General features: G+C 46.7%; 2 protein-coding genes across 2 annotated transcripts in view; both read right to left on the bottom strand.

Moving 5' to 3' along the window:
- The window catches only part of Ywhag (tyrosine 3-monooxygenase/tryptophan 5-monooxygenase activation protein gamma), a 22,792-nt gene extending 14,967 nt beyond the window's left edge, over window positions 1–7,825 (bottom strand). Inside the window, exon 1 of the mRNA XM_050129300.1 lies at window positions 7,487–7,825. Coding sequence (XP_049985257.1) covers window positions 7,487–7,573 — 87 coding nt within the window. The 5' untranslated portion in view covers window positions 7,574–7,825. The remainder of the gene's footprint in view (window positions 1–7,486) is intronic.
- Window positions 7,699–18,263, bottom strand: part of LOC126492744 (TPT1-like protein) — a 12,285-nt gene continuing 1,720 nt past the window's right edge. The window contains exons 2-3 of the mRNA XM_050129322.1: window positions 7,995–8,112; window positions 7,699–7,794 (exon numbers count right to left, since the gene is read on the bottom strand). Of these exons, the coding sequence (XP_049985279.1) occupies window positions 7,699–7,794; window positions 7,995–8,112 (214 nt within the window). The remainder of the gene's footprint in view (window positions 7,795–7,994; window positions 8,113–18,263) is intronic.

Here is an 18,263-nt window from a genome sequence, read left to right on the forward strand (position 1 = left end):
AAAAAAAAAAAAAAAAAAAAAAAAAAAGAAAAAAATTATTTGTAAAATGTAACATTCCTCCGTTGCTTTATGTATATGGTGTTTTGCCTGCATGCATGTCTGTGTCCCATGTGTATACAATGCCCAGATGTCAGCAGAGTCAAGCCCTCTGGAACTGGAGCTACAGATGCCTGTGAGCCATAAGGGTGCTGGGAATCAAACCCAGGTCCTCTGCAAGAGGGACAAGTGTTAACTGCTGAGCTATTTCTCCTACCCCCAAAAAAGAAAAAAACAAAACAAACAAACAAAAAAAACAAAACCCCACAGGTTTAGGGGCTGGAGAGATGGCTCAGTAGTTTGGAGCCAGCCTCAGCAACACAGGGAAATCTAGTCTAGGGGAGTAGCAGGTAAACATCTGAGTTCAACTGCTAACAAAAAAACCAACAAAACAAAACAAAAAAACCCCACAGCTTGGCCTCCCACACCTTCAAAGTACAAACACCACAGGGCATCTCACAGATCCCAGTACCACATCACATCAGCTTTCAGTAAGCTGAGGATACCAAAATGATTTCCACGACAGCCAAAGCAATGTTCTATAGCCTGGGCTGAGGATGTGGCTGAGTTCAGAGGGCCCTCTTAACATACAGAAGAACGATCCTATTTCCTGCACTGTATAAAACATGATTGTACACTCCTATAATCCCAGAACTTGGGAGGTGGAGGAATGAGAAAACAAATTCAGGGATCAGCCTTGGCAACACAGGTCAGCCTGGGTTTGATCATAGTACCATCTCAAAAAACGCCAGCAATGGAGCTGGAAAGATGGCTCAGAAGTTTAAGAGCTCTGGGCGCTTTTGCATAAGTTCCTAGCATCCATATCAAATGGCTAGCAACCACCTGGAACTCCAGTTCTAGGGTATCCAACGCCCTCTTCTGGTCCCTGAAGGCATGTGTAAGCATGCGTTGCACATTATATACATTCCAGAATGAACACACACGCACACTAAGGTAAACCTAAAAATAAATAAATAAATAGCCAACGCAAAAGCCTCTATCTAAAAAGATCCCGAGCCTGTCTTGGTACCTGTACCTGTAACCCCAGTAGTAGGGCGGTGGAAGCAGGAGGATCAGATGTTCAAGATCAGGTTACACGGTGAGTACAATGCCAGTCTGGTTTTTCTTTTTCCATATGGGCGAACACATTTGAAAATGGAAAAATGACAACTTTTTACCATTTCACAAAGCTAATGCTCAGGGCACATCGGAGGCGTTCCAATCAGGTGAAATGCTGCTGGTAATTTGCTTACCTCCAATAGCCCATTGCAAGAGTTAGACATGGTGGTTTATTTCTATAATCCCACCACCCAGTCGGGCTACAAAGTTTCAGGCCAGTAAGAGCTACTCAACAAGTGTCTGCCTCAGTGAAACAGCTACTGCCTAGTCTAAAGCTCCCTCACAAACCAATCAGAAAAGAAAGGTATGGTGACACACCAGTGGTACACCACTCCGGGGGCAGAGGCAGGCAAATAGGTCTCTGTGAGTTCGAGGATACCCCGGTCTACAGTCTTGGACTAGAGACCCTATTTTCAAAAAAATAAGTGGGGGTGGGGGCTGATGGCACAGGTCATAACCCCAGTTCAACCACAATTTCAAGGCCTACTGATAATAGAGTTCAAGACAAGCCTGGGCAACTTAGAACTGTGTCAAAAACAGTGTTGAGCATGTATCTACCTATCTCAACTAAAGCGCATGCTTGGCATGCAGAGGACCTGGGTTCAATCTCCAGCCCTGCAAATAAGAGCTTAGTGTCTACATGCAAATAACATGAAAATAATGTTTAAAGGCTACATTTGTGTTACTTTTGTAAAATTACAGGGCCCAGAGTGCAAGAACACAGGCCTACCAGGGCAGCACTCCATATGTCTGAGGATACTAAATTTAAGGCCAGTTTTTACTATAGTAAACCTTAAAACAGCATAGGCTGCCTGCCTGAGACCTGTCTCCAGGGTGCTGGTTAAGAGTACTCGGGCTTTTTTTGTTTGTTTTTTTGAGACAGGGTTTCTCTGTGGCTTTAGAGCCTGCCTTGGACCTCGCTTTGTAGACCAGGCTGGCTTTGAATTCACAGAGATCCTGCTTCTGCTGGGATTAAAGGTGTGTGCCACCACCGCCTAACTTGAGGGCTTGGGCTTTTAACTCCAGATTCAGAAGGAGCCAATGGTTCTGCCCCCTGTGGGCACCTACACTCACATGCACATACCCACATACAGACACATAAATAACTAAAATAAAAACAAATCTTTTTTAGAGCCAACCAGATGATAGTTTCATAATCAAAATGATATCTGATACCTAAAATGAAACCTGAGAGCAGAAAAATGACTACTAAAGGCCACACAGTAGCTGTATACAGCTCACAGTTTTAAAATGGTGGGAAAGATGGCTTGGAAGGTAGAAGGATTAGGAATGCAAGATAGTCAGTCACCTACAAAGCAAGTTTCGAGCCAGCCTGGGCTACAGGAGACCTGCCTCAGAACGAACCAAAAACTAAAAGGCCAGGAAGATGCTTGGTTGTGAAAGAGCAATGGCTGGCTGCTCTTGAATAGGACCTAGGTCAGTTCTCAGCACTTACAAGGCAGCCCAAAGCTATAAGTAACTCCAGTTTCAAGGAATCCGACGCCCTCTTCTGACCGTCAAAGGCACTGATTGCATGCACCTGGTGCACTTACAAGGCAAAGCCCTCCAACACATAAATCCTTTGCTTTTTTCTTCCATGTTTCTCATGGATCTGGCAGAAATACAGAACAAAAGTCCGGTCGGATAAAGGGCTATGGCTGGTGGAACTGCAGGTGAGTGAGAAAGGAGCATGCGCCCCTGAGCCTGGCAAGCCACAGAACATGCTGGGAACCAAGATACATTCAGTATCTCCCAGTGCAGAGCGCAGGCTTCTATAGCTCACCAGGCTCAGTCACTGCCTGGGGAGTGCTCACGTGGGACCTACTACCACACAGCAGGGCTTGTGAGAACACCAGCCCTGTTTCCACAATCTCCCAAGGCTTAACAGTTGGCTCAGATTTCAGATGAATTACTCTTGTTTGTTTAGGTGAACTTCATATGGTTTTTAAGTCCTGTGACTCTTTACATGGAAATACAAACCTAGTTAAAAGCTAGGTCCCTTCCTCTGCTTTAGGAAACAGTCCAGACGTCTGATAATAATGACCAGGGGACAACCAACTAATTACCAATGGCTGGGGGTGGCAGTGGGTACCGTCCAGAGCTGGTAATCATTTCAGTCCAGCAAGCTGGGTTTATAGTCCAGGCCAGTATCTCTTCTTAAACAGATGGCTTCGTCTTTCTCCTCTCTGGGAGGTTCTCCTGCCTCCACTTTCCAAGACATACCCAGCTTCCATTTTTGGACTAAATAAGGGCAATGGTTGCTTAACTATGTAGGAAATATTAAATATCATTAAATTGTACTATTAAATTTTGTTATTGGACTGAGTGAGATTAAGATGTTGTGACTTTTATAAAAACAAAATAACCACATACACATCAGTTGGGTGTGGTGTCTCAGTCCTGTAATTCCAGCACTTGGGAGACAAAGGGGCTAAACAGCTGGAACTGAGTTCAAAGCCCATCTGGTCTTCATAGTGAGAACCTGACTCAAAAAAAAAAAAAAGGGGGGGGGGGGGGGGGGGACAAAAAAACAACATTCTCTTCCTTTTTTCAAGACAGGGTCTTTGTGTATCCCTGGCTGTCCTAGAACTCTCTCTATAGACCAGACTGGCTTCAAACTCAAGAGATCCACCTGCCTCTGCCTCCAGAGTGCTGGGATTAAAGGCATGCGTCACCACTGCCCAGCCCTTCTTTTCAACAATATAGAAGTATTCTTCATAAATGACAGCTCCTCAAGTATTAAGACTCGGGATCCAGCTGCTGGGCTCTACCTTTAAAAGAATATAATGACAACAGATATTCAAACACATCTTTTAAAGAATTCAGGAAGCACACGAGGGCTTTCTGTGTTTTGTTTTTTCAATTATCTGGGAGAATAAAGTGCTTCGGGGCGCTCAGCAGGTGAAGATGCTTACTGCCGAGCCTCACGAGCTGAGTTCAATCCCCCATACCTACATGGTGGAAAGAGAACCAACTCCTGCAAGCTGGCCCTCTGGCTGGTAACAGAATTTAATCTTCATCTTGGTGTTGTGAAGGATCCCGTGAGAAGTAGTTATATGCACTCTCCACTCTAAGGAGAACAGCTGGCAGAGAGCCACCTCGGAGGAAGCCGCAAAGGCATCATTACTCCATTAGGGATAATAGCTATTGATCGGGCTCCTCGAAGAAATAGCAGAGAGGAAGAATTCTAAAATCCATTGATTCCACCACAAGATCTGTTTATGTAACTATGGCCGCCTTCAGCCACTGTGACTTCCCAGCTGAGAGTTCCTAACCCAGGAACTCCAAGGAATGGAGTAGTCCAGAACCTCCTCTCCCCAAGGATGCAAGTACCCGCGGCCTACTTAGTATATTAACTTCTCAAGAGGCTACTGAAAGCCAAAGACAGGGTAGCCCAGTAGTCTCCCCCTCGTCCAAAAGAATGTTTCAAGATCCATAGGATACCTGAAATTGCAGCTAATTCCAAATACTGCATCTCTCACACATACCTGTGGTGAATTTAATCTCTTAGACAGGCAGAGTAAGAGTAATAACTGATAATAAAACAGAACAATTATAACAACAGGCTGGAACAGAAATTGAAGACTTTATTACACTGTAATAATTTTGGCCTATGAGTAGTCAGAGGCAAATGGGAAAACAGCATCTGAAAAAGTGGCTAGGGGGACAGTGACACTACCTAACAAGCTGAACCCTGTAGGCACTCGGCTCAACTGCAAGATTACACGTTTATCTTAAATGATCTAACTCTGCTTTCCCAGTTCAGAATACTGCCCCATAACTATTCCTATCCTAGTCACCTACACACATGGCTATGCATGGATTCCAAACATGGCTCTCCCAGAATAATCTCCCTAGATGCAACTAAACCTTAATTTCTTTCACCATGGAAAGTTAAAGCTTACAGGAGAGCTCAACTGGGGCAGGAAGACTAAAAATCTCCCCAAATAATGACTGTTCCATCTTTCTGGTGGCGGGGGCTGAACCCAGAGAGTCACACATGAGACACGGTGGGTGAGCCAGCACCACACTGGGAACCAACTCTGCTCCTGTTTCAAATAAGCACTGTGTGGAAACTGGGGGTGAGAGGCAGGCTGATGTGGTTTGGAAAAGCGTTTTTACGAGACCTTTATTTTACAAATCAATTCTCCCTTTCACATATGGTAAGCTTGAGCAGACACGCGCGGAGCAGAGCACAACCTCCCCACATTTAGAAGGGAAACACTGTGTATCGGGTGCTCATTCCCTAACAGTCACTGTAGAGGGTCAGCCATCAGTTTTCCTGCCTCATTGAGATAACCCCAAATGCACACCCCACCTCTGCACTACGACCACAGGGGCATTTCTTATTTAGAAATTCCCTCACTTCTTCACTGCTGGGTTTTTAAAATAAGTGAGATGAATACTTAAAAATATATCAAAGTATCCTATAGTGCTTTGTGAGGGACGTTTACAGTGAATGGGCTTGTCTCCAGAAGTCACTGCCCTTGCGCGTGTCTACAGGGAAATCATTTTTTTTTTTTATTTTGGAGACCAAGGCCTATCTGGTAGAAGATGGCGTGTTCGATGCCACCTGGCTTGTCGGCTCATTTCTGCATCACCTTGGACAAATGCCATCTGAAAACTCCCTACCAGCCCTTAGGTGCATTGCAGCCTCTGTGTCATTGTGTGTGACATCACTGGGTTGCTATGGATATAGGTGCGAGGTCACTCGCTCTCCTGTGGAACTAGAAATAGGGGAGAATTAGAGTCTAAATATCACAATCTGAAGACATTTCCAACATTGGTGACCTACTCAAGACCAGCTTGTATCCTTTAGTCACTAAAGCCTTACAAAAAGGCAACTGGAACACACTACTACAACAGTATTTCTGATTTTAAAGTCAATTTTAAAAAATTGACAAAAAAAATGTAGCTCATTGAATTGGGGAAAGATAAGAACCTGGCATTTGAAAAAAAACTAGAAAAAAATCAGCTAAAAAAATACCATCTCTCCTTTTCCTTGAAAGGTTGAACATGCAAGGCACACTCTGGCATCCACTTCACACCAAGAGCTGCATTTAAAACCTTTGTTACATAAGGCAGGAAGTTAAATATTAAGGGAGTGGGAAACCCAATTATTCATTTTTCTACTTAATTTTGCAATATGCAGTACTGCTCCCTCCTCTGCTGGCAAACTGGACCCCAACTCATTAATAAATGAGTGTTACTGACAAAATTATGCAAATACGAAGGATTTTGCATCTAAGACAAAAATGCGACAACTGGAGACGGAGACCAGTATTCTCTTTAGTGTAAGGATGCATTAGGTCAGAGGAAAAAAGCCTTAGATACGTTTAACTTAAAAAAATTTAAAAGACTTTTTCCCCTTTAAAATAACTCCTCCCAGCCTCCACCCAGTCTAGGCTCTCTGCAATATGACAAATGCAGAATCTTCTGGAATGACTTGATACTGCCTCCCACCAGCGCTTTGTTTGCAATATCAGATCAGACAGAATTTTTTTTTACACTTATGGGAATTTCGGGAGACTCGTGCCTACATTCAAAAGAGAAACTGCATATGTTACAAATTGAATCAGTTAACATTCAAAGGCATATTTAACCCTTTTCAATGAAAAATGAAGATGGCATATTGAGGGCCATGAACGGAAATGCCAGCGACACACTTATCCCTCCCTCTGTAAAAACCAGAGGACTTGCTCTGGGGAATGGGTAAAGGGAAACCTTTTGTTAAGAAAACGTGAGCAAGGTGGTTTCGATTTTACACCATTAAGCTCGGGTTTTTTGGGGGGAGGGGGAATCTACATTTTTTCTTCCCGAAATGTTCTTTAAAGGTTGTGTCAGTGGGGAAGATGACGGGGGGGGGGGTGTTGGGAGTGGGGAGGCGGAAAACTGGGAGACCTGCTGAGTGAATGGGAAAGGCGCCGCCCAGACACCAGGGAGAGAAAAGAGGAACCGCATCCATGCGGTCCCCCCGCCCCCACGCCTGAGCTGGGAGGAGGGGAAGTGGGGCACAAAGGATGCGCACGGCCCCCAACTCAGATCCCTGGACATTCAGGGTCACATAGAGACCACCCCCCACCCCCCGAGCAGAGACCAGCCACACAAGACCCCGCCCCAGCCCCGAGCTCGGAGAGGCTGGGAAAGAGGCCGCGTCACCACTCGGGTTGCCGGAGTCGCTCATTATCCCTAATCCCCTCCAAAGAGTGAGGTGGAGAGGTGACCCCACAGTCACGACAAGGCGACTTGCCCCTGGGCATGCCTTCCACGCCGAGGATCGTGGTGTCGGGAGCGCTAGGGCGAGGCAGGGGGGAGGGGAGGAGACACTCACGTTCTTCATGGCCGCAGCCATATCGTCGTAGCGCTCCGCCTGCTCGGCCAGCCGGGCTTTCTGCACCAGTTGCTCGCGGTCCACCATCTTCGCTGGGCTGAAGCGGGTCGGCTGGAAAGAAGGAAATCGAAGACCGCCTTGAAGGGCTTTAGGGAAAGAGAGAGGCGGCTTGGAGCTCGTGTGTCGGAGGGCCGACCCACGAAGCAAGCTGCTCAGGCGAAGACTCGCAGGAGGCGGCACGAGATGCGACCGCGGGACCCGGCGCAAGGAGGCTGCGGCTCCAAAGCGTGCCGCGGGCGGACAACCCCCTGCGGTCCCGCCCACACAAGTGACGTAAAAGTCACCTCCCACTCGCGCATGCGCGCGCCCCGCCCGGCCCCGCCCGACCCTTTCTTTACTGGGTTTCTCCCCTATTGGAACACTCCTGTGATTCCTAGCGGTTTTCTCAGCGTCTCCCCAATTCTCTACTGATCTCTGCTGTACACCTTTCTTCACCCCAATCCTTCGCCTCAGTTTCCTCAAGTCGTTCCTCGCCCTCTGAGCGCCCCCACAGTTCGCCTAGCTTCTGGCGCGTGGACTCTTGGGAGTAGTAGTTCGACCCGCAGCGAACTGACCGGCAGAGGAGACTAAGGACAAAGGGGCGGTGGAGACTACATCTCCCAGCGGGCATAGCGCAGTCAGAGGCCGACCAGGTGGGGGTAGGGTCTAAGCCCGCAGTCGCTGGGGACCCCTGGCGGGGATGCAGCCTGCACTAGTCCAAACGAGTGCTGATTCACGGCCCCGCCCCATGGCTTCTGGGCAGTTGAGAGGAGAGAAGGCCACAGCCTCACTTGTGAACTCTGTGAAACAGATCGTGGCCGGAAGATCAAGGAAGAACACAGGTATAGAGTAGGCAAGATAGGGGCAGACACGGTAAATCCAAACTGCCCGATCAGCATCATTGAAAGGGTTAGCCTGCCCGAGAGATGGCTGCATAAATGGTGCAACCCTCAGAGGACTGTCTCATACACACACACACACACACACACACCAAGGTTGCACTTTGACATGAGACTTCACTGGGTGAAGTCATGGAATGACACATATCCGCCTTGCACATCCATTAACTTCCCTCAGTGATGTAGCTGTGTGCAGGCTGACCCTGGGGAACACCCTTCTTCCTCTCCAGTGGAGAGTACTGAAGATTCAATTCAGCTGCCTAAACTCACCGCCAACACCCCCACCTATAGTTTTACTGCGTATCTTATTTTCGTTAGGTTTTTGTGGATTGTTTCGTTTGAAACAGAGTCCCATTACTCTTCAGGTGGCCTCTAACTCCTTATATAACTAAAGCTGGCCTTGAATTCCTTCCTTCACAGAAAATTCTTGAATTACAGGCAAGTACCAACACATTGGCGTTGACTGCATATTTTATTTGCTTCATCTCTTCAACATGCTGAGCACCTACCCTGTTCCAGTCATTATGTACAGAAGGGCCCAGCAATGAACAAAATAGACAAGTGGGCCTGCCCAAGAAAAGGAGACAGGCTGTGCTACATGGTGCACGCCTTTAGTCCCAGCACTGTGGAGGCAGAGGCAGGCAGATCTACCTGAGTTCAAGGCCAACCTGGTCTACAAAGCAAGTCACAGGACAGCCTGGACTACACAGACTACAGGACTACAGGACCGTCTCGAAACCTCACCCCTACCAAAAAAAAAAAAAAAAAAAAAGGAAGAAGAAAAAAGAAGGAAAGACAACAGGAGACAAACAAACTTGGTAGTAATCATCTTGATTTCAACATCAGGGAGGCAGAAGTAGGCAGATTTTGTGAGTTCCAAAGGCATGCCACCATTGTCTTTAATATCAGCACTCAGGAGACAGAAACAGGTAGTTCTAGCCCAGCCTGGTCTCCAGAGCAAGTTGCAGGACAGCCAGGGCTACACAGATTCTACAAGGGGATCAGCAACATTTCCAGCTGAGGCTCCTGCAAGACTGAAGGAAACTGAGACAGATGTAAAGTGCTTGTCTTGTAAACGTGAGGTCTGGAGCTTGAACCCCAGCACCTACAAACAACAACAACAAAAAAGCTGGGTGTGGTGCCACAGATTTGTAATCCCAGCACTGCAAAACAGATTCATGGGGTTCCTTGGCCAGCAAGGTTAATTTACTTAGCAAATTCCAAGATTTAATCCCAGCACTCCGGAAGCAGAGGCAGGCAGATCTGGCTCTGATCTGGCTCCAGGACAGGCTCCAAAGCTACAGAGAAACCCTGTCTCCAAAAACCAAATAAAGAGTAGATAGATAGATAGATAGATAGATAGATAGATAGATAGATAGATAGATAAAGGTGTGCACCACCACCGCCTGGCTATCTGGCTATAGTCTTTTTTTCTTTTGTAGACTGGGAATTAAATATGTTAAATATCACTCTGGACCTGGATTATATCTCTAGTCTCTTCCTTTTTTTCTCTCTCTCTTTTCTTCTTTTTTTCCTTTTATATTGAGACAGGGTTTCTCTGTGTAGTCCTGGCTGTCCTGTAACCTCCTTTGTAGACCAGGCTAGCCTCAAACTCAGGTAGATCATCCTGCCTCTGCCTCCCTAGTGCTGCAATCAAAGGTATGTGCTGTCACACCTAGTTGGGACATATTTATTAATGGGCTGTCTGGCTGTCTCATAAAATTCTAATGGGGTTATTAATCTCTAAGAGGCATTGAGTGATAGGTTAAGTAGTTCAGGAGTTGGGAGATGGCGTCAGGCAAGACTGCTTTAATTTTTTAGTTTTAAATGAGACTACAACCCAGAGTCTTGTAGGAATTTTCCCCATCTGAATCCTATTCCCTAGCCTGGGAATTGTTTTTAACCTAGCCCCTCCCCTGCCCAGGAATCATGGCATTTTTCAAATAATAAACGAAACCTCTATATTGTTTTTTGATCAATTTTTTTTTTTGATTTCGAGACAGGGTTTCTCTGTAGCTTTTGGTTCCTGTCCTAGAACTAGCTCTTGTAGACCAGGCTGGCCTCGAACTCACAGAGATCCGCCTGCCTCTGCCTCCCGAGTGCTGGGATTAAAGGCGTGCGCCACCACCGCCCAGCAAAACAAAAATTTTTTTAAAGTACAAGTCTGGGTGATGGTGGTACACATCTTTAATCCCAGCACTCAGGAGGAAGAGGCAGGCGGGTCTCTGAGTTTGAAGCCAGCCTGGTCTCCTGAGAGAGTTCCAGGACAGTCAAGGCTGCACAGAGAGACCTTGTCTTGGGAAAGAAACAAGAAAGACGAGCTGTGAGTGGTGGCACCTGTTTTTAATGCCAACTTGTACAGGAGGCGGGATCGCTGTGAATTTAAGACCAGCCAAGGCTACAACCTGAAAACCAGTGTAAACAAAACAAACAAAACACATAGATGAGAAGGGTCTTAGACTCCTGATCCTCCTGCCTCCCCCTCCCAAGTGCAAGGATTGCAGATGTGAGCCACCACGTCTGATTTATGCAGAGCTAGGGCTTAAAGCCAGGGTCTCATGCATGCTATGCAAACACAAACACTCTGCTACTGAGCTATGTTCCACTGAGCTATGCCCCCAGCCCTGTCCCTGTTTTTCAGGCACAAAGAGGCTTCCTGATAAACCAGAGTTCACACAGGCATTGACTAGCTTGAGTATGAAATGAAACTCAGGCAGGCTTTCTGGGTTCTCAGCAGCAGAGTCACCCACTCCAGGTCCAGCTGTGAGGCCTGATCTATCTTGGCACCTGCTCAGAAAAAGAGGGAGGGGCCTCGGCTGTGTGGACTGATGTGATGCAAGAGCACCCTCCATCCTTCTCCTGCGCTGAAGGGCATGACCTTCTAACTGCATCTTCTTTGGCTCCGTTGGCAGACAAACGGGCCAGCCATGGAAATCAGTGCCCTGCAGTTTCTATGTGGCCCTAAATCATCACAGCCCTGTACCCTGACTGCTGGCTTCCTTGGGAAGTTGAAGACCTCCCCCGATTAGGTGACTGTGGCAGCAGCAACCACACCCTACCAACAATGTACCCATCCTGTGCTCTGGGACTGCTTTCACCCTCACTTTCTTAGCTTGGGCAATTTGCAGTAGGGGCAGAAAACACCACGGTTCAGATGAAGGGAGAATCTCAGTAGGCAGACTCTGTCTGAATATTATTTTAACTAGGCAAAGGTGCGTTACATTTGTTTCTGCTGTGGAATGTTACTTTAACTGTGGAAAGGTGTGTTACATTGTTTCTGCTGCATTTGTTTAAGTATGTACGTATGGATGAGTGTCTAATAATGTAACAATATGTTGCATCTGTTTCACTTTGCCTGCCTGAGGCACCTGATTGGTTTAATAAAGAGTTGCATGGCCAATAGCTAGGCAGAAAAAAAAGGATAGGTGGGGCTGGCAGGGAGAGAGAATATAGGAGAAGTCTAGGGTCAAGATAAAAGAAAAAGAGGAGAAAAAGAAGAGAGAGCCGAGTGGTGGTGGCTCACACCTTTAATCCCAGCACTTGGGAAGCAGAGGCAGCGGGTTCTCTTTGAGTTTGAGGCCAGCCTGGTCTACAGAGCAAGTTTCAGGACAGCTAGTGCTGTTACACAGAGAAACCCTATCTTGAAAAACAAAACAGAAAAGAAAAGAAAAGAAAAGAAAAGAAAAGAAAAGAAAAGAAAAGAAAAACACAAGAAGTAGAGAGGAAAGAACAAGAACAAAGAACACACCCAGGGCAGGAAGCTAGGCAGCCCCAGCCAGCCAGACTTAGAGACAATAAGAAAGTAAGAAAAGGTAAAAAGCCCTAGGCAAAAAGTAGACAAAGAGAATCAGGTTAAATTAAAAGAGCTAACCAGAAATATGCCTAAATTAGGCAGAGCATTCAAAACTAATACTAAATCTTTGTGTCATGATTTGGGAGCTGGGTGGTGGCCGCAAAGGAAAAGCCTGGTACAAGCCTCTCCCAGAGGTCCTAGATCAGCAGAAAAGGCCTATGCTGAGAAGCAGGACTCAGATATTAAGACCCTGACTTTGCCATGGGACTTGCAGGGTGACCTTGGGCAAGTACATTCTCTCCCTGGGTCTCAGACTGTGAAATTATATATATATTTAAAAAAAGTATATAATTATTTTGTATTCAAGTGTGTGTCTGTATATCTGTGTTCTGTGTGTGTGCAGGTTCACGTGTATAGGCCAGAGGACAACCTTGGGTGTCATCCTCAAGAATACCATTCGCTGCCAGGCGGTGGTGGCGCACGCCTTTAATCCCAGCAAACCACAGAGAAACCCTGTCTCAAAAAACCAAAAAAAAAAAAAAAAAAAAAAAAAAAAAAAAAAAAAAGGGGGAAGAATACCATTCGCCTTCTTTAAAACAGTCTTGCAGATAAGGCTAAACTGGCTGGGTGACAAGCTCCAGGGATCCACCTGTGTCCACCTCCCCAGTGCTGGGATAGCAAGCACACACTATGTCACATAGCAATTTTACAAGGGTGCTGGGGATTGAACTGGTGTCCTCATGCTTGCAAGGCAAGCCCTTCACCCAGTGAGCTGTCTTCCCAAACCAGGGAGTGATTCTTAGGATATTACATTATAGTGGGGCTTGGCTATGCATGCCTTTAACCCCAGCACTCAGGATGCCAGCCTGGTTTACATAGGGAGTTCCAAGCCAGCCAGGATAACACAGTGAGACTCTCTTAAAAAAAGAAAAAAAAAAACCAGTCTAGGGTTTGGAGAGTTAAAAGCACTGGTTGTTCTTTAAGAGTACTCGGTTGGTTCTCAGCACCCACATGGCTGCTCACATGGCTGCTCACAATGGTTTGTAACTCCAGTTCCAGATGATTGGCTACCCTCTTCTGGCCTCTGAGAGCAGTGCACACTGTGTACAGACACATAGGCAGACAAAACAACTAAATGAATAAAAGTAAAATAAAATAAAAATGATGCTCCACAATAAAGGTGGGGAGCACCTTTAATTTCAGTACTGGGGAGGCAGAGGCAGACAGATCTGTAAGGTCTAGTTAGCCAAGGCTATATTGTGGGGCTATCCAAAAATTAAAAGGGTATTCAATTCTTAGGCCAGAAATTATGGTGGGCATCATACATTGTGGTTCATGCACACACACACACACACACACACACACACACACACAAACACACCACAAGCACAAGAAAAATTATAAATAGAATTTAAATTTAAAAAGAGGGTGCTACACACCTTTAATTCCAGCACTCAGGAGACAGGCAGGTAGAGCTCTATAAATACAAGGCCAGCCTGGGCTACATATCAGATTCTAGGTTGGTCAGGGCTTTATAGTGAGACCCTGCCTCAAAAGAAAAAAAATCTTTTCAATCTAAAAATTGGGTATTAGGCTCACAACAGTAATCCCTGGACTTGGGAGGCTAAAATAGGTGAATTGCTCCAAGTTCAAGTCTGCAGACTGCATAGTGAATTCAAAGACAGGTTGGGCTACAGAAAGATTCTCTGTGTCAAACAACAATAACAAAATCTTCCAGTCTAAGCTATGGTTCCCATCTGAAGTCTTAGCTGCTAAGGAGGCTTGAGCAGGAGGATCCCTTGAAGGTTCAGACGAGCTGCCAATATAGCAAGACCCATCCGGAAGAGGAGGGGAGGGAAGAAGGGAGGTGAATTGAGAAGAGGCAGGAGGAGAAGGGTTCTGAAGTTTGCAGCAGCTAAGCCCACAATATCAGCATCTTTCCATCTGCCTTAGATTATCTGAAAGGCCTTTGAAGATGTACGTCATAGCTTCTCCATCTGCTGCTTTGGCTGCATCACAGATGCCATGCCTACTGTGTGGGGGCCAAACACTCTACTCTGTCATCTAGGGGAACAATTAGGTGTCTGTCTTGGTGACACACCTGTAATCTCAGCACTGGGGAGGTGAAGGAGGAAGGATGGGAGTTCAAGGTTATCCTTGGCTACAGAGTGAACTTGAGATCAACCCTAGCTAAGTGAGACATAGGGGTAGAGCATGGATTGGAGAGATGGCTCAGTGGTTAGGAGCACTGGCTGCTCTTTCAGAGGTCCTGAGTTCAATTCCTAGCAATCACATGGTGGCTCACAGCCATCTATAATAGATCTGAGGCCCTCTTCTGTCTGATGTCCTCTTCTGTCCTGCCGGCATATGTGCAAATAGAACACTAATATGTGTAAAATATATAAATAAGTAAATCTTTCTAAAAAGAAATGACTAATACAAAATGGGTGAGCTGACTCATGCCTGTAGTTCCTGTACTTGAGAGGTAGAGACAAGGAGATTTGAAGAGGTTTAAGGCCACTATAGGCTACATAGCAACACACACGCACACACACACACAAGGGAGGGCACAGAGGAACCTACCTATATTCCTAGCGATCAGGAAGAGGCAGTACCAAAACTAGTTTGAGAGCAGTATTGTTTGTATTTCTTTTTATTACAGACTTTTATTTTTTTTTTTAGTGGGATGGCACATATGGGCTGCAGTGTGCTGTGTGTGTGTGTGTGCACGTGTATACACACATATGCACACTCGTATATCTATGTCTCTGTGTCAATCAGAGGAGAACCTGTGGGAACTGGTTCTGTCCTACCAGATGGATCTGGAGAACAGAAGTCAGGTCCTCAGGCCTAGTGGCAAGCACTTTTACCTGCTGAACCAGCTCACAGGCCCCCAGCCTGGTATCTCAGTGGCATATTTCAGGCCAACTAGGGCTATACAGTAAGACCTTGTGTAGGAAACAAAGAGAATGAGAAAGGAAGGAAAGATTCACAGCCTCAAATTAAGAGACAAATTATTTCCAGGAGGGAGAGGAGCAATGTGACCTGAGCTAGAAACTTCTTAGCAACACGAGTTGTTCGAGTGTGGGTCATGGGCTTTACCGATTGGGATCTTTGGTTTCCCATAACACGTAAGCCAAAATTGGCAACTGGCTCTCAGAATCACACTGTGGATAAAACGAGCCGACCCCCATGCCTCTCTCTCCCTCCTCTGTGTGTGGGTGAGAGGTGTGATTTTGAGACAATAATTGCCATGTAGCCTAGGGTAGCCCTAAACCCCTTTCAATCTTCCTTTCTCTAACTCTCAAGGTGCCCGTGAGCTAGAGTTCGAAGCTGAGTATCTTCGTGTATCACTCTCCATTGTATTTTTTTGTTTTTGTTTTTGTTTTCCGAGACAGGGTTTCTCTGTAGCTTTGGAGCACGTCCTGGGACTAGTTCTTGTAGACCAGGCTGGCCTTAAACTCACAGAGGTCTGCCTGCTTCTGCCTCCCCAATGCTGGGTTTAAAAGCGTGCACCACCAAGGCCCAGCTCTCTGCAGTATTTTTTGAGCAGGTTCTCTTACAGAACATGGAGTTCACCGATTGGCTAGGCTGGCTGACTATCAAGCTTCAATGTTCCTCTGACTTCCACCTTCCCAAGAGCTGGGGTTACGGCTCTGTGTGTTATGGGGATCTGAACTCAGGTCCTCAGGCTTGTACAGCAGGCATTTTCCCCCACTGAGCCGTCTCCTCAGTCCAGTCTCTAGAATGGCAGTACAGGACTTGGAAAGAGTCTGAAGTAAGTATTTGGTTTGATAGTTGGAACTCCAGCAGAGGGCCAAAAACTCACGGGACAATTACAGTGTTGGGAACAGGGCACAGCTTGCTGATCACAAGCAGAGAGACCAGTGCTTGGTGTGTTTAGAGGACTCCTAACTGCTGAAGGCTGGCCAATTTCAGTCCAATCCAAGCAGTCTTCATTCCTATATAAACACAACAACTGATAAGTTAGGCATGCAGCCAGGGTTAGAGCTCATGGGTAGAGTGTTTCCCTACCATGCAAGAACCCCAGGATTCGTATAAACTGGATGTGGAGAGGCACACCCACAATCCCAACACTAGAGAGACGGAAAAACAAAGAGGAGAAATTCAGCATCATCCTCCACTACATAGTCAGTTCAAGGCCAGCCTGGGCTACTAGAGATATCACTAATAATACAATGGAGAGTTGGATGTGGTAGCACACACTTGTAACCCTAGTATTTGGTCAGTTGAGGGAGGACAATGAGTTGGAGGATAGCCTAGGCTACATGAGCAAAACAATTTTTGTTTGTTTGTTTGTTGTTTTGTTTTTCAAGACAGTGTTTCTCTGTAGCTTTGGAGCCTGTCCTGGAACTAGCTCTTGTAGACCAGGCTGGCCTCAAACTCACAGAGATCCTCCTGCTTCTGCCTCCTGAGTGCTGGGGTTAAAGGTGTGTGCCACCACTGCCAGACTGCAAAACAATTTTTTTAAAACAACAATAAAGACGAAGAACAAAGGAAGGGATGGAGATGAGGAGGGAAAAGAGGAGGGAGGAAGGAATGAAGGGAAGGGAAGAAGAGAAGGGGGAAGAGTCTATAATTTTCTATAACTTTCAAAGGTCTGCATACTAATAAAGACCTGACTTCCTCAGCTAGCTCCCATCTAAAAGTACCACAGCCCCCCAAAATAGCAATGCCACATGGGGGAAAACAAGTGTTCAAAACATGAGCCTGTGGGGGGATGTTTCTGATTCAAATCATAGCATCATAGCAGGGGATGTCCCTGAAAGGAGGCCAGGCTGAGCTGTCTGATAAGGAAGTGAAGTGGTCATCGAATCTCCTGGAAAGGGTGAAAGAGCTGGCATCAGCCAGTTCTGCAGCGTCAGCCCAACGCTAATGGTTGGAGAGTACAAATCCCACTTGGTCGTGTAATAGGAACACTGGTGCTGACGAAGCATGCAGACTGGAGCCTGGGCTGTGCCCGAGCCTGGAGGGAGGCCTGGATGCCCAGCACCCACTCCTCGCCCCAAACATGGGGACGGGCAAGGACAAGAGGCATCCATTGCAGCCTGAGCCTCTGAGTCAACGTGACTCAGGGCACGGAGCTCCTCTCGGCAGCTAAATTTCTAAGCCAGGCAGGTAGGCAGGTGTCTTCTCTGTCCTGTTGGAGTTGGGGGTTGGCAGACTGGATGGGACAGCAAGAGGGACTTGTTCATCCGGAATAGAAAGCCCTTACTGCAGTATAGCACCCATCCCTTTGTTGTCAGCCCCCGCCAGCAGACTTCCAGACACAGGCAATTTGCCATTTTGGGGGTCCTTTTTGCTTGGTGGAAACAGCCTTCAAATGGCCACACCCTTGTGTCCAATGTGTCTTCATTGTGACCGCGGGTGTTACAAGAGAAAGGAAGATAATCTTCCTTCTCAAGGAGGCTGGGAAGGTGTGAAACCCTCCTCCTCCTTCTCCTCCTTTTTTCTTTTCTTTCTCATTTTGTTTTTGTTTGTTTTAGGAGACAGGGTTTTTTCCCTGTGTAGCCCTGGCTATCCTGGAATTAGTGTTATAGACCAGGCTGACCTCAAACTCTCAGGGATCCACCTGCCTGCGCCTCCAGAAAGCTGGGGTTAAAGGTGTGCGCCACCACTACCCATCTTTCTTCCTTCCCCTTCCACATCCTCCTCTCGTTTTCTCTGAGGCAGGATTTCTCTGTGTAGCCCTGGATGTCCTGACTGACTCTGTAGACCAAGCTGGCCTTGAACTCAGAGATACCTGCCTCTGCCACCTGAGTGCTGGGATTAAAGGTGTGTACCATCACCGCCCACCTGAAACCCTTCTTTTTTTGTGTGGAGCTGTGTATAGAGTCCATGGCATCAGTGATGCTAAGAAAACGCTCTATTGCCGGGCGATGGTGGCGCATGCCTTTAATCCCAGCACTCGGGAAGCAGAGGCAGGCGGATCTCTGGGAGTTCGAGGCCAGCCTGGTCTACAAGAGCTAGTTCCAGGACAGGCTCCAAAGCTACAGAGAAACCCTGTCTTGAAAAACCAAAAAAA

The sequence above is a fragment of the Alexandromys fortis genome, unplaced genomic scaffold (assembly GCF_014885135.2).
Source record: "Alexandromys fortis isolate MF-2015 unplaced genomic scaffold, M_Fortis_MF-2015_v1.1 scaffold_312, whole genome shotgun sequence".
Classification (NCBI taxonomy): domain Eukaryota; kingdom Metazoa; phylum Chordata; class Mammalia; order Rodentia; family Cricetidae; genus Alexandromys; species Alexandromys fortis.